Source organism: Hipposideros armiger, unplaced genomic scaffold (genome assembly GCF_001890085.2).
Source record: "Hipposideros armiger isolate ML-2016 unplaced genomic scaffold, ASM189008v1 scaffold_660, whole genome shotgun sequence".
Lineage (NCBI taxonomy): Eukaryota > Metazoa > Chordata > Mammalia > Chiroptera > Hipposideridae > Hipposideros > Hipposideros armiger.
Window position 1 is genome coordinate 738,220 of NW_017732010.1, and position 14,832 is coordinate 753,051.

The 14,832-nt window shown below is 33.9% G+C and overlaps 1 protein-coding gene across 2 annotated transcripts in view; it reads right to left on the bottom strand.

Moving 5' to 3' along the window:
* Window positions 1-387: 387 nt before the first annotated feature.
* ITGAV (integrin subunit alpha V) overlaps window positions 388-14,832 on the bottom strand; it is an 81,072-nt gene continuing 66,627 nt past the window's right edge. For both annotated transcript variants that reach the window (XM_019626135.1, XM_019626134.1), the window contains exons 19-30: window positions 14,754-14,821; window positions 13,957-14,104; window positions 13,315-13,407; window positions 11,429-11,508; window positions 10,968-11,048; window positions 10,331-10,436; window positions 9,558-9,716; window positions 8,648-8,761; window positions 5,265-5,378; window positions 5,057-5,164; window positions 4,362-4,484; window positions 388-4,101 (exon numbers count right to left, since the gene is read on the bottom strand). In XM_019626135.1, coding sequence (XP_019481680.1) covers window positions 4,006-4,101; window positions 4,362-4,484; window positions 5,057-5,164; window positions 5,265-5,378; window positions 8,648-8,761; window positions 9,558-9,716; window positions 10,331-10,436; window positions 10,968-11,048; window positions 11,429-11,508; window positions 13,315-13,407; window positions 13,957-14,104; window positions 14,754-14,821 — 1,290 coding nt within the window. In that variant the 3' untranslated portion in view covers window positions 388-4,005. The remainder of the gene's footprint in view (window positions 4,102-4,361; window positions 4,485-5,056; window positions 5,165-5,264; window positions 5,379-8,647; window positions 8,762-9,557; window positions 9,717-10,330; window positions 10,437-10,967; window positions 11,049-11,428; window positions 11,509-13,314; window positions 13,408-13,956; window positions 14,105-14,753; window positions 14,822-14,832) is intronic.

The following is a 14,832-nucleotide window of genomic DNA, read 5'->3' on the forward strand; positions in this document are numbered from 1 at the left end:
TTACAAAATTGTAGGTTGCTTTTTAAAATTAAATTTGGAAGCTTTTTGGCTTCTAATATTTTGTCTGACACATTTTCTCTCTCCCTAAGACTCCTCTTGTACACTGTTAGATTGTCACACAGATCATTGAAACTGTTTATTATTTAAAAAAATCTTTACTTATTTATTTCTTCCCTCTGTGCTTCACTTTGGATGAATTCTATTGATCTATCTAACACAAATCTTTTGTTACCTTTTTTCAGATAACTAACTCTCTTAAGAATTCAGGCATCTAGAGAGGTATGTCACCTCATTAGGGTCATCCTTTTAGTGCATGATTGATTGCTTATGTGAATAAAAGACAAAATAAAAACGTCATAGAAGGAAAATATAGTCTAAACACAAAAGTGGCACAATATACTCAAGTTTATTGTATAGTCACAAGTTACACATTGGAAACTAAAGAGAACACTGTACCAGTTTTCACAAATTCAAATCAAGTTAGCAAATGACAATTTTTAGAACATACTCATTTCATGTCTCACCCAATGTGGGTGATCACAAGAGAAGCTAAATAAAGAAAATTACTTTCTATGTTACTTAGGTAGCAAACTAATTTGATATACACAGGTTCCAAGTTACTTTAAGAGATTTCAAAGCATTTCAGAACTAAAAGGGAATAGTTCATGTCCAGCCTGAAATAAAATGTAGAACAGACCTTTTAGGGGTAAATAACTTCATTTGTATTTCCACAGCAGAATCACTCCTTCCTGCTAACAAAAATATTAATAAATCTCCATTTAGATTAGTTCTACTAAATTAATAACTTTGAAATTATCTGTGTTTGATTACATGGTTATATTGCACTTGAGAACAACGACAACAAAAATTAAAGTTTCAGTACCTCTCCCAAAAAATTCATTATGTATCAGAAAGGACAATGATATACAAGCATGCATGCTGCATGTCATCAGGTTCATCATTCAAACTAATGTACCAACAAGTTAAAAGGGATACTCTCCAAAACAATGAGTATTACGCGATTTCATTCACTGTTTTTTATTCTATATTCAATTTTCAAATTTTATATATATTTTTTCTTCTTTATCAAATTACAAGCTATCCAAGAGTACAAACAAGGTGACACTGAGAAAGGCAATGGTCATGCACAGGTATTCCAAGAAGGACTTAGCCTTCACCAGGCTCGGCACTACATTCTGCAACATGGGAACATCTATCAACTTACAAATTCTGTTTGCCTTATAAAAACCAGCGCATCTCTTATATATGATAATTTTGCCACATAAATCTCTTAGGATAACGGCTCACTATTAATCTCACAGCCCACTTAAAAAAGCCAGTATAGTCTCTCTTACTAACATTTAAATTTCCTCTTTATATAAATATAAAGTATTAATGAGAATTTACTATGAATAAGTAGTTTCATAACACAGGTAGAATTGTGGCACTAATATTTTGATTAATTGCTTTATATTTCAAAATTATTAAGAACTTAATCAGAATTATAATAATACAAGAGAAAGGTAAAGGGAAGAAAAGGAAAGAATGTCTCTCATATAAATGTCTTTCAAAATATCAATTCTGAAATAAATGCCTATATAAGAAATCAACAATAGTATCAATATTTCTTACCAATATCAAATGCTTTAAATACTCTCTACTTTACTCATGTGTTTTTAAACTGAATCAGATTATAAGAATTTTATACTCAAAATGGATTTTAATTCTCAGTAAATCACACAGTAGTATTTAAAATTATTTGAAAATTAAAATAGTTTTCATAGGATTATTTTTTGACATGTACCCAAATATATTCACATGCATTTTAGGGCAAAAAGAATCCCTCCATTTTCCCAAACATTTTTGTCAAAAAATAGGCTTTTAAATTATACTTCTACCATATTTTTTAGAGATATAAATTTTCATTTTTCAAAGAAAATACTATTGCCTAAGATTACAGTTCATAAAGGCAATTTAAAACAGCATGTTAATTGCCAATAACATCTTTCAATCTCCTATACAAGATTATAGAGGCCATAAAAAGAATAGATTGTGCAAAAGCAAATACAGACTTTTTTTCCCCAAAGAGTGAATTTCTATCCAATATATATTTTCAGGAATGATTGCTATTAGGTGGGAAAATAGGTAGGGTGAAAGTTGTTAAAGAACAACTTAGTGACTGTCTGGTGGCAGGCCCTAGGATAAAAATACTTTTTTCTTAAAAAAAAATGTATTGGTAATAAAAATACTTATTGTGTATGACTAAGATCTCTTAAGCTACTAATAGAATCTATATTACAAAATCTATTCACTTTGAAATTCACTAAAGTTAAATATAGGGTCTTGTCAATGTTCTAACTTGTATAACTCACCTACATGTGAGTTACGACTATAGCCACTTGTGTAGGGAATTATAACACAAGGCATGGCAAGATAAATTTCAACTATTTTTAAAATGTAAAAAAATATTCAATTATTTAAGGGAAATACTTATCATTGTCTAATGAAGATTAGTTAAAAAGCTATTAAACCCTCAAATTCTAATGCATAACATGATGTAATTGCACAAAAATAGGTATAATTAATAGTTATCCCCAGGGTTTGAGGAATGGTGAATAAATTTTCTAGAGGAATATGTGATTTATCACCCTACAGACATATAAAACTACAACTTGCCACCTGTGCAGCTTTTATAAAAAAAATTGTAGAAAATTTATAATAAACTCAAGAAATTTTTAAAAGGTTTCCAATAACAAATTGATTATAAAAGTACCGTTTAGAAGTCATTTTGATAGCTGAGACTGGTTATACACATTACACCTTGCTCAAAATGAGGTAATATCCATGTGAGTAGCATCATGTTATTGCAAGAAGTAAACCAGTGAGCTACTTGAAGGATTTTAATTCCAAGCATTTCCCGTGGGGCTGAGGGGTTGGATGCGGGTTCCTATAAGTTGTAAAGGTCTCTCATTGATTTTGACCTGTTCTCAGTAACAGTTTTGGAAATATAAGAAAAAATACATATATAGGAGGAAAATAAATTAATCCCAACTAAAAACTCTTGCTCTAATTTAACAACATACTATTACTAAGCAACTCCATCAAAGAACTACCAACATAGTTTTTCAATTTAAATGCCTTTTTTTTTTTTTGTATTGTAAATGGCCAGACGAATACAATGGGATAAATGTACTTTGGAAATGATTTCCAACTCCATATGGCTTTAAGCATCATGGTGTTTACCTGAAATGAAGTTATTACATAAAAGAGGCAGTTTTGATTATAAAACTAATTTTTAGTATAGGTTGGCTTAAAAAATTTGAAATACATCTTATACAAATTGAAATGCAATAAAGTGAATTGTAGATTAAATATAAATAAAAATTTAACTACATGTACCCACGTTTCATATCAAAACAAAATACTGTACCTATGCTATTATAGAGAGAATTTTGACGGGGTCAAGTTTTTTTGTTTTGCTTTTAAGTTTACCAGTAGATAATATTAAAATCTAAGTTCATGTAGTTATAAAGTCTTTAGTAGCTTGAAAACTCAACTGTAGTGTAATGGGTATTAGCATTAAGTACCTGTACAAAAGATGTGGGTGCTAAGGTCCAGATTTGGATTGCTTTAGAATAACAACAACAAATAACAAAATCCAACATACATACCAGAAATAGTAATTGTGGGAGATACTATCTTACATAAAGTGGTAACTCAGGCACTACCTGTCTTATGTACATTGAAGAACTAACACTTGAAATTTTATTATTTAAATACCTAAAAACAGAAGTCAGTGAACATGTGTTAAATGTATGTCTGAACTTATTTATAATGAAATGGTTTACAAATATTGCTCTTATTTTGTGGTTAATACCAATGGGCACCATCAGCAGTAAATAAAGTCTTGGAATTTGATTTCTCATGAAGGAAACTCAAATCTATAAAGACGTTGGTAATTCTAATCCTGATACGGCATAACTTAAGAAAAAAAAAAAATCACAGTTAAGTTTCCGAGTTTCCTTCACCATTTTCATGAGGTTGAAGCTGTTCTCTTTCTTGTTCTTCTTGAGGTGGCCGAACGCGTTTAAAAAAGCCCATCTGTCAGTTGAAGAAAAACTAATATTACTCCCACATCAGTGAAGAATATTAAAAGCATTTAAAGTGAGTATGTTATCACCAGGAAAATTGAAATGGCGCTTATTACAATTTCTCTTCCTTCAAGTAATTCGTAGTGCTCATTATGCATCATCATTAAATCCTTCCCTTCCTGTTTTCCATTCCTCCTTCCTTCTCTCCCTCCTTCCCCCTTTTCTTCAGCTTCTCCCCTCTCTCCCTCTCTTCCTAAGTCCATTACTTACCCTGTACATTACAAACACCAAAACAGCCAGTAACAACAATCCTGCCAGAACGGCTAAAATGATCACCCACACGGGCACAGGCATGGGCGCTGGCTGAATGCCCCAGGTGACGTTGGTGGTAACCTGTCAGGGGAGAAAAAGGTTTGAGTTTTAAAAATAGCTCACTGACTTATTCCACAACTACCTGAATGCCTACTATATTTTATTTTAATGGTATTCACACCATTTTCTTTTCTTGTGTATGATAATCTATGGTTATATATATCTGGTATCAAGAGAGCAGGCACATATCTGCATAAAACTCTCAACAAAAGGTGAACTTCTGGTCACCACTGAAATGGTTTTTAGATAATCCAATCCAGTTTATTATGTGTTGGTCCCATTTTTAATCCTCAAATTAAGGATCTTTAAAATGTCTTCACTTCTTGCAGACATTTCCAAAATTACCCCCTATGAAATTTAGTATATATTAAGAATCTCTTACATAGGACAAGATGCTAAAGTAAAATGTCTACCTTTAATAATTCTGGGGTGTGGGAGTAAAATAATATTATTAAACTAAATTATAACCCTATCAACTCCTAATTACTTTAAATTATCAAAATAGTATAACTCACATTATTTAAAATGAAATAAAAACATCTATAGCATTAAACTAAGTGCATTTATGCTACTTGCCCAAATTAATAACTTACTAATGTGGAGTTGAAGATATCCTCAATTGGAAGGTTCTTATAAGGAAACTCAATGACATTAAACGAAGCAGATGACTTCAGAGAATATGAATGATTCTGGTTTTCCTTCTGTATGGAAGTAACAATGAAATGATTTCCTAGGTATCACACTTTTTTTATTTCTTGGAAAAATGGATAAGTGTGCTAAATGCTGCATCTGTCCACTTACATTCATAAAGGTCTCGGTCCACAGTAGAGACTTTACATACAAGATCGCACTCTTTCCTCTGTCTAGTCGCCCAACCTGGCAGATAATCTTCAAGCACTCAGCAATTCCACAACCCTGCCAAAACGAGACATTTGTTTACAAGAAAAGGTCATTCTGTCATCTTGTTAACGTTTGAAAATCAGACATATTAGTCATTTCATGTGAAGGCCAGAAATGTTTAAAATGTACAAGCTAATATGAGGCTCGATGAATGATTTGTTATAGAAGGATAAGATCTATAATATTAAAGGATTTATTTTTATGGTTAGAACTCAACATTCCTCTGATAATCTATGGCTAGATTCTCAAAATTCTGGGCAAACCGAGAACATGATGATTTTAGTAAGAGATGAAAGTCAGATCACAATACTCCTGTGGAAAAGAAAAAGACACAGAGTGAATCTTTAACAGTTATTCCAGTCAGACCTGTAAAAATCAAGTGGCATTGTAATGGTCTTTGCCACATTCAGTGTTTGTATCAGTGCCTTGAAGGCAAGCAGCGAAAGGTAACAAATACTCATTCACATCTCCTATGTGCTGGCCAAACTGCATCAGCCATGTCATATGTGCACATCTTGCAACAATGCGATCTAGTAAATGGTGCCACCAGTTGATGACTAGGAATAGAAGCGAACTTTCTTGACCTGATAAAGGGCATCTATGAAAAATCCACAGCTAACATTATATTTAATGGTGAAAGAACAGATGCTTTCCCTTTAAGATCAAGAACAAAATAAAGTTGCCTACTTACAACACTTCTTTCAACATTGTTGAGAAGGTTCTAGTCAGTACAATTAAACGAGAAAAAAATTGAATAAATGCTGTCTCCACTGACAGATAACCATCTTATATTTACAAAAAACTAAAGAATCCACACTAAAACTATTAGAGCTAATAAACAAGTACAGAAAAGGTGCAGAATACAAGATTAACATATATGAGTTGTATTTCTATATACTAGCACTGAAAAATCTGAAAGTGAAATTAAATATCAATTTAATTCAAAATTAAGAATCTATTTAAAACAGCACCAAATAGAATAAAATACATAGAAGTAACTTAACCAAGGAAGTGCAAGACTTGTACAATGAAAACTATAAAATATTTTTGGAAGAAATTAAAGGAGACTTAAATAAACAGAAGATAGCTCATGTTCAAGAACTGATTTAATATTAAGATGGCAACACTCCCAAATTGACAAACAGGTCTAATAAAATCTCTATCAAAATTCCAACTACCTTTTTTGTAGAATGGACAAGCTGATCTTAAATTCATGTGAAACTTTACAGGAATATAAATTTATAAGGGAGCCCAAGCAGCCGAAACATCTTGAAAAAGAAGAACATGTTGGAGGACACCGAGTTCCCAGTTTTCAAACTTACTGCAGAGCTACAATATTCAAACAGTTTGGTGTTGGCATAAGGATACATGCACAGATCAATGGAATAGAACTGGAAGTCCAGAAATGAACCCATACATTTATGGTCAATTCATTTTCAACAAGGCTGCCAAGACCATTCAAAGGAGATAGTCTTTTCACCAAATGATGTTGGAACAACCGGATAGCCACACAGAGAAGAATGAATCTGGGCTCCTACTTCACACCACATTAAAAAAACTAAGTTAATATGGATCAGGAATGTAACTGTAAGCGCAAAAAGTATGAAACTTAGAAAACCAGAAAACTGGTCAAGCATGATGCTCAGGTTTTGGACAGAGAATGGAGCTGCTATTCACTAAAATGTGGAACACTGTAGAAAGAGAAGAGTTGGGAAAACTCAAGGGTATGTTCTTAGAATTAAGTTTAAGATTCCTATTACATACTTAAGAGGAGTTCCAGTAGAAGGTTGGGAAAAATAAACCAAAGCCATCTACATAGAGGTGGTTTTTACAGCCACTGCAGTGAATAAGCTCATCTAGTGCAGCACTGTCTGACAGAACTTTCTACAGTGATGGAATCACCAGCATGGAGATATCTGCACTTCCCAAAGTAGTTGCCACTAGTCTCATGTGGCTACTGAACACCTTAAATGTGGCTGGTGTCTACAATACTGGACAGCAGAGATCTGATGAATGAATATAGGTGGAGCAGACTGGAAATTGGAGCCCTGAGTCCTGGAATCCTCTATAGCGGTTCAAAGTTTGGAAGTGGAGATTAAGAACAAGTTGCCAGTTGTGGTAGGTGGAGAACCAGGAGAGAATAATGTCCTAGAAGTAAATGAAAAGTGTTTCACATAGGAGGCCGGCCAAGTGGCGCGTTGGTTAAGAGCTGGCTTGGGATGCCAGCTCTGAGCAGCAGGGCCCCGGTTCGGATCCTACATATGAGGGCCAGTGACACTGCCCTCTACAGCTAAGATGCTGAACAACAGCTCAACCTGGAGCTGGGCTGCCGTGAATTGCCGGCGATGGCGTAGGCTGCAGCCCCTGCTGCAGTAGGATGCCACAAGCTACTGTGTGTGGCTGGCAGCCAGCATGAGCAGCTGGCAGCCAGTGTGAGCTGCCAAGAGCCACCGTGAGTGGCCGTCCAGAGGCCGGCGACTGATCTGCCTCACCCAGGAAGAGCGCAATGATAATACCAACATGGGCCAGTGAAGCAACGTCCTCCACAACTAGACTGAAGAACAAAAACGACAGCAACTTGTCTGTTCCCCTTCCCCTGATTCCCCAGCGCTGTTCCCTCCCCCAATTCCCCAATAAAATCTTTTTTAAAAAGTTAAAAAAAAAAAAAAGTGTTTCACATTGGGGGAAAGATTGATTGTGCCTAAAGTCACTGAGCAGCTGAACTGATGAGAACTAAGAAGGACCATGGAATTTGATGATGCGAAAGTAAGTGGTGATCGCTAAGGAGCATAAGAAACACTATACCAAAGTTCTCTGTTAGTGGATGGTTTGCAGAATTTCAAAATAAATTTCAAAATCTTAATTGAGAAGCTCCTTTATAACACTATTGTCATTATATAGGCCGACTCAACAAAAGTTAATCCTAATGCTAATTTTTCTTGCAATATATTTTTGTTGAGGCCTTTTGGGTTTTTCCTGCAGTACTGCACTAAAGCCTCAAAGATTAGGGTGAGGCCAAGAAACAGGTCAGATAAAGGAGTGCAGTCACACCAGAAAGTTGGAACTGAAAATATTTTTTTAGCAATCTACAAAAATAGATCATCTGAAGAAAATCTGGCATTAATGTGACAAGGAACAAGGAAAGTAAGAAGACTTAATGGTATAAAAATATATGTAGTTCTATCAAGCACAGCTGTTGTTATTCTTGAAATGTTCTTTGGCATTGGTTCTATAATCACATATTTTTAAATGTTTAAAGTGTTTGTTGTAGAAATGGTGCTTACCAAAGTGTGAATGTCTCCTTCACTCTGGGTGAGATCCCGCTTAGTGACGAGATGGTTCCGGTCCACTTGCCCAGAAACTGTGTCATTCTTTTCAGTTGTTTGTGAGTTTGAGACCTATGGTTACATTAATACATGTGATAAATAATAATGGAAAACATTTTACATTGACATTTCGGCATAAACTGCTATGTGTGATTAAAGCACAGTGACTGAAAATTTGGTATGACAGAAAATTCACCACTTAATACATACGGCGAAAAGCACAGAAAATAAATATTATGTAGAAAAAAAGTTACCTTTGCCTAGCCATGATTTTCTCTCCTTGCATAGCCTAAAGGGGAAACTGATAAAATACACTGAAAGAGACTACAATCTCACAGTGTACATTTGTGAGAAATGTCAGTCATGAGTATATATTTTTTGTTTTCTTAACTTTCCTTAGTCCAAATTGTGCAATAGCTTCTTATCCAAGATGGAGATAACTATATCCAAAAGTATATAGACTCCATAAAATTACATTTTTCTAGGTCACCTAAGTCAAGAGAGCCAGCACTAAAATGTTGTATCCTATCCCGAAGACAAAAATTTCAACAACACCCTTGAAACAATGTCATATGTTTGTAAATCACAATATGATGGAACCAAAGTCAACCTGGGTCACTTACAAGTATCTCCTGAGGCTCACTAAACACCACATAAAGATACGGTTCACTGGGACTTCATAGAATTTGTACTTACTCATTACACAAATAAACAATTTAATCCTAGGGGTACTGGTTATAAACTATTTTTGTAGAATGGGTTTGTGGATTAAAATAGTTGTTTTTTTATGCATTTCTTTTGTAGGTTTAGGAAAAAAAGCAATACAATGTTATCATAATGAAAAGCTGCAGTATACTAAGCACATTACCTTAATTCTCAAAGGGTTGATTTCCATGTCTGAAGTACAGTTCATTGGCCCATCGATATCATATTGGAGGATGTATAACAAAGTGTTATTGTTATATTTGTAAGGCCACTGAAGATTCAGCATTGCCTTGCTGAATGAACTTGGACCATTGTTTCTCAGCTAATGAGGAAAAGAAAATGTAAATGCTTTGAGCAAAAATCTATTCTATAATCTTTCCCCTACACATCAACTTTAGGAATCATTTGCAACAGGATTTGAAACAACAGCTTCCAGAGTTATTATGACAACATGACTGTTATTATGCAAAAGAGATCAAACTCAACCTTTGCCTCTAGTGTAGGGCAGTATGTGTCAGGATGAAATACAAACCAAAGAGGAAAATATGAAAAAGTTATTGATGAGAGCTGGCATAGAAAATTTTCTATCTGCAGAAACAAAATTTTGATGATCTGCTATAGGCATTTTCGATTTTTAGTCAGACTGGAACTGCAAAATGTCCATGGGGAAGTACTCAATGACCTATTGCTTTTATTCAAGTAGAACTAATTGGTTTTAAACAACCATTTGTATAAATTGCTTTCTTTAACTAGTTGAAGCTACCTGTCTAATAAAAATTAATTTAAGGATAATAGGGAAAAAATTCAAAGAAATCTCTGGTACATACTTCAACTATGCACAGTTTACATAAAATTTACACAGACTTGTTTTTTCAAAGGAGCTTATCTCTTTGTTGGTTCTCTACCAGGTATCAGTTCAATCCAACAACCACAAACCTCATAGATGTGCTGAATAACTGGCCCAACGTCTTCCTCAGTCTCAGGGTTCTCCTTGTGCTCCCAATTTGGAATCGGAAGAAAGATATGATCAGGGCTTGAGACTCTAAAAAATGACCAAAGAGAACCTACCATGAATATAAAAATCATATGGTCAAGTTATTTTCAAAACTACCCTGTATCGAAATGAATAAAATCAGAACTAAAAAAAAAAGAACACTACATATTTAAAAGGAAAAAAACCTATATATGTATGTGTACGTACACACACACACACACACACACACACACACACACACACACACACACACACACACACAATTCTTAGTGGAATCTAATGTAACAGGTGAATTGATGTCAATTTGCATGAAAGTTCAGTATTCTTATTTTGTGCCTGACATTGGCATGTCTGGTTTCTATCCAGAGGATTACCAAATAAATATTTGGGGCTTTTGAATACACACCTGGAACCTTCTTTCTTCAGAAGCTACAGCTCTCGTAAAACCACCACTAATCATGGAATGCCTAATATCCAAAGGGAGCTAGAGGGCCTAGTAGTTTCTTTAAAAAAAAATAACTACTTTTTAAAGTAGTTAAATCATGAGAATGAGATACTCAACTTGATGATCATACTGACCCTCTTATCTCAACAGCAGCTAAAACAGCAAGGTCAACTCTGTAAGATACAACTGGGCTTACTTTGTCAAAAAGATTGGAGCTGAAAAAGAAAAAAATATATATTTAGAACTGAATAACCATCATTAAAATCATAGAGAGGCAAATGTAGTGACACTAAAAATGAACAAATTAAAAGCAACAAAGAAATGAAAAATACATTAATCGAAATAATTATTTCATAGCATTTAATTCCAACACAATGAACAAGTTGTAGTTCTTAACAAGTTTCATCTTACAAACGTGAAACTGACAATAAAATTATTTTTATGATATAAATATTGATTTTTAAAAATGGTATAATCGAGTACTTAAATTTTAGTCTATTCTACTCCATAATGTTTAAAATATATTACATAATATATTTATACCAAATAATATTTCCTCAATAGTTATTATAAATTGAAAAAATTGTGTATATACCTCTGGATTTGCAAATCAAATTTTACAGAAGTATCCATCTCTGATTGCTGGTGCACACTGAAACGGAGACCAGCTAAGAGCTGAAGAAGGAAGAAAAAGTGGTAATATTTTAAATGTTAGTTAAAACAGTGTCTAATTAGTAAAATTTCAAATCCAATGTCCAAATAAAAAATGTCCTAAAACAGGGTTTTTTGAGCTTTCAATAAAACTGAAAGTACTCTAACAAAGATAATTAAATCTGATCTTCCATCAGATCTCTTTAATTTACGATACCTGGGCCAATCCATAATGGAGCCTATTTAACAACAGTTATTAATTATATTTCCTTATAATATTACGTTTCTAAAAAATACAAAAGCAAATGTTGTTGATCCAATGAAAGGACAACCATCACACACAATGATTTGGTTACAGGAAGCTAACAACTGAACTTGTGTTAATGGAGCCAGAAGAAAAAAATGGTTCTTGGATAAGAGTAAGAAAACTTCAAAAGAAGGCATGAGTAATTTCTCCATACTGCTCACAACGCCATCAACGCCAAACATCCTAACTTCTGCAGGTGGAAAATTGTTAAAGTGAATTGTTAAAGATAAGAGATAGCAAACTTCTTGGGGATCATATATGACACATAAAAAGGTATTTCTGGGAAACTTCACCAAACTGTCTCCCACTTTACAAAGCCTGGAGCTGGCCATTTGAAAGAATTTGGAATTATCTATACTGAATGAGCTGTGAGTGGGAAAGCTAGAGAGAATGAGAAAATGAAAAAATAAAAACTATGTTCACTTGTTAATGAAACATTGTGTTAAATATATATGAAAAAATGGAATTCAGGGTAATTGGGTCAAGCCCTCTTACCTAAGAGATCACACATCTAGAAATAATAATGAGTTTTAATGGAAAATATACTTAAAGAAATACAGAATATTTAATTTTTATTTGAAATATATTTGATATATAACATTGTATAAATTTAAGGTATACAACATGTTGATTTGATATATTTACAAATTGTAATATGATTATCATTGTAGTGATAGTACCTCCATCATATCACATAATTATTTCTTTTTTGTGGTTGGAATACTTAAGCTGTAGTCATTTAGCAAGTTTGATGATTATAATACAGTATTACTGTCTGTAATCACTATGCTGAGCAGTAGATCTCTAGGACTTATTCACTATTAGTTGTAAGTTTGTGCCCTTTAACAATATCTAATAGGCGAGATGTTGTTTAAGGGTAAATATGGAATATTTAGCTCCAGATTATCACAGATCTTCCCATTTCCAATGTCCATATCTACTGGAAAGGTGACAAAATATACCGTCAATTTTCCTTGATCCAAGGAATTCTGCAAAGTATATTTTGTTTAGTTTTTAGAGGATTTGGGAAGTGCCCCGTTGAGTGCTTATTCTCAAGCCCCTGGCTACCTTCTCCACGACGGGCAGGGGAACCTGATTCAACCAGGGAGCTCCCTGATCTTGTTTGGGACAACCATATAGGCTTCAAGTTAATAACATAATTCTATCTCACCTAAGAATGACAGTCTTGGTATCTGTCAGGGTAGCTTCGAGGATTCATTAAAGCAGTGATTTAAAATATCAAAGTTACAATTTCAGCCCTTAGTTTAAACCATGTTCTCATCCATTTACCAAAGTGAAGGCAGTGTAAAGACCAGCTAATTGAATACAGCGTAACAGCACACCCCATTATTTTAGTACTTTAGTCAAAACTAAATTCTGCTAATCACTGACCTCTAAACCAAAACCAATTCAAAGACACGATTTTGAAGTGTTTATTTAAAAAATGACTATGGACAAACCCATAGAAAAATGTGCTATTTTCTTTAGAAGAAAAAAATACCCATTTAATTAAAATGTCTTACTTGAGTCCCAGCCTTCATCGGGTTTCCAAGGTCACATACCACCTGGCGGGTTTGGTTTTCTGTCTTAAAGGCACAGGAAAGCCTTGCTAAGGCCTTTGATAGAAAAAGAAAAAGATTTGAAAGAAAAATAAATTAATGACCACACACACACACACACACACACACACACACACACGCAGAAGCCATAAGACTATAAATTCCTAGACAATACCATACAGTTGGATATTTAGTTTTCTTGTTTTACAAAGCAAATACATCTATTTGAGCAAATGGGGAGTAAGGGAAAAGCCAGAATTGTGTACAATGCCACATTTAAATGTAAAAGTATTTCTGAAAGATCCCTTGAGGACTTAGATACATAACCATATTACCTCTGACAAATTATATGATGAACAGGCTTAGACACTTGATCTGTCTGACCTTGTTTCAGGCACTTAGCTAGCAATTCTAAACATGCCCTATCAATGCATTAGGCAAAGTATTAGGGTTGAAAGGAATTATGTAAGATAGGCACTCTATTGTCTAGCAATTTAGCCTTAGGTAGAATGGCTAAGCTTGCACTACACTAAATAGGGGAGCAGTTCATAAATGTTAACGAGACCTAGGAGTGTATTTCGATTTTTAAAGAGGCAGCTTGCTTACTTCACTGTTGCGAACAACCCCGATGAAATCAGCCTGTGGGGGGATGGAAACAATGAGCTCTGCTTCATAGGCTCCTTCTCCTTGGTTCTGGGCCTTCACAATCAATGTCAGAGGGTTGTCATCGCCAACGTAGATCTTCTTTTGATCTCTACAAGTTAATACAAATCTGGACAATGAAAAAGACTGCGTGGGGAGAACATGACTATTCAAAGAACCAAGAGATAAATATACAGATGACTAGTTCAACAGTGTCTCAGGATATTTTAAGACTACTTCACAGCTCCACAGAAAACTGGAAATAGCACAGTGGGTACAAATCCAGTGCTTCTCTTAAAGAAAATGGTGATGTCGTTTGTATATCACTATCATTCATAGCTATTACTGAAGGAATTTCTTATTATGTACCTGCTAATTCTCAATTTTTTCCAAAAAGCTGAATTAATCATGTCATGATTCTCACAATATTCTTAATAATTAATTTATATATCATATAAATGGTAATCAGATTCCCTTAAGGGTATATTAATAATGAAATGTATCTTTAAGAGGATATAATATTACTTTATAACACTCCTCAATGCTGAATGGGAAAAAAATCTGTCAACCTAGACAACTAGTGAAAATATAGTGCATATTTTTTAAAGCTCAAGACTGACAGATTCACTATTATAGAAAATCATAAATTATCTTCTAATATAACTAATTCTCATTAAAATATACTATTACTTTGAATAGAAAAATGTGCTCTTCCATTTAAATTTCTTATTATACTATTTGTTATTTGGAGCAAAACTTACCTATCTACAGAAACTTCCAGTTTGGGTTTACAGACATTGTCTTCACCACAGTCAAGTAGAATATGAGCCTAGAAAAAAA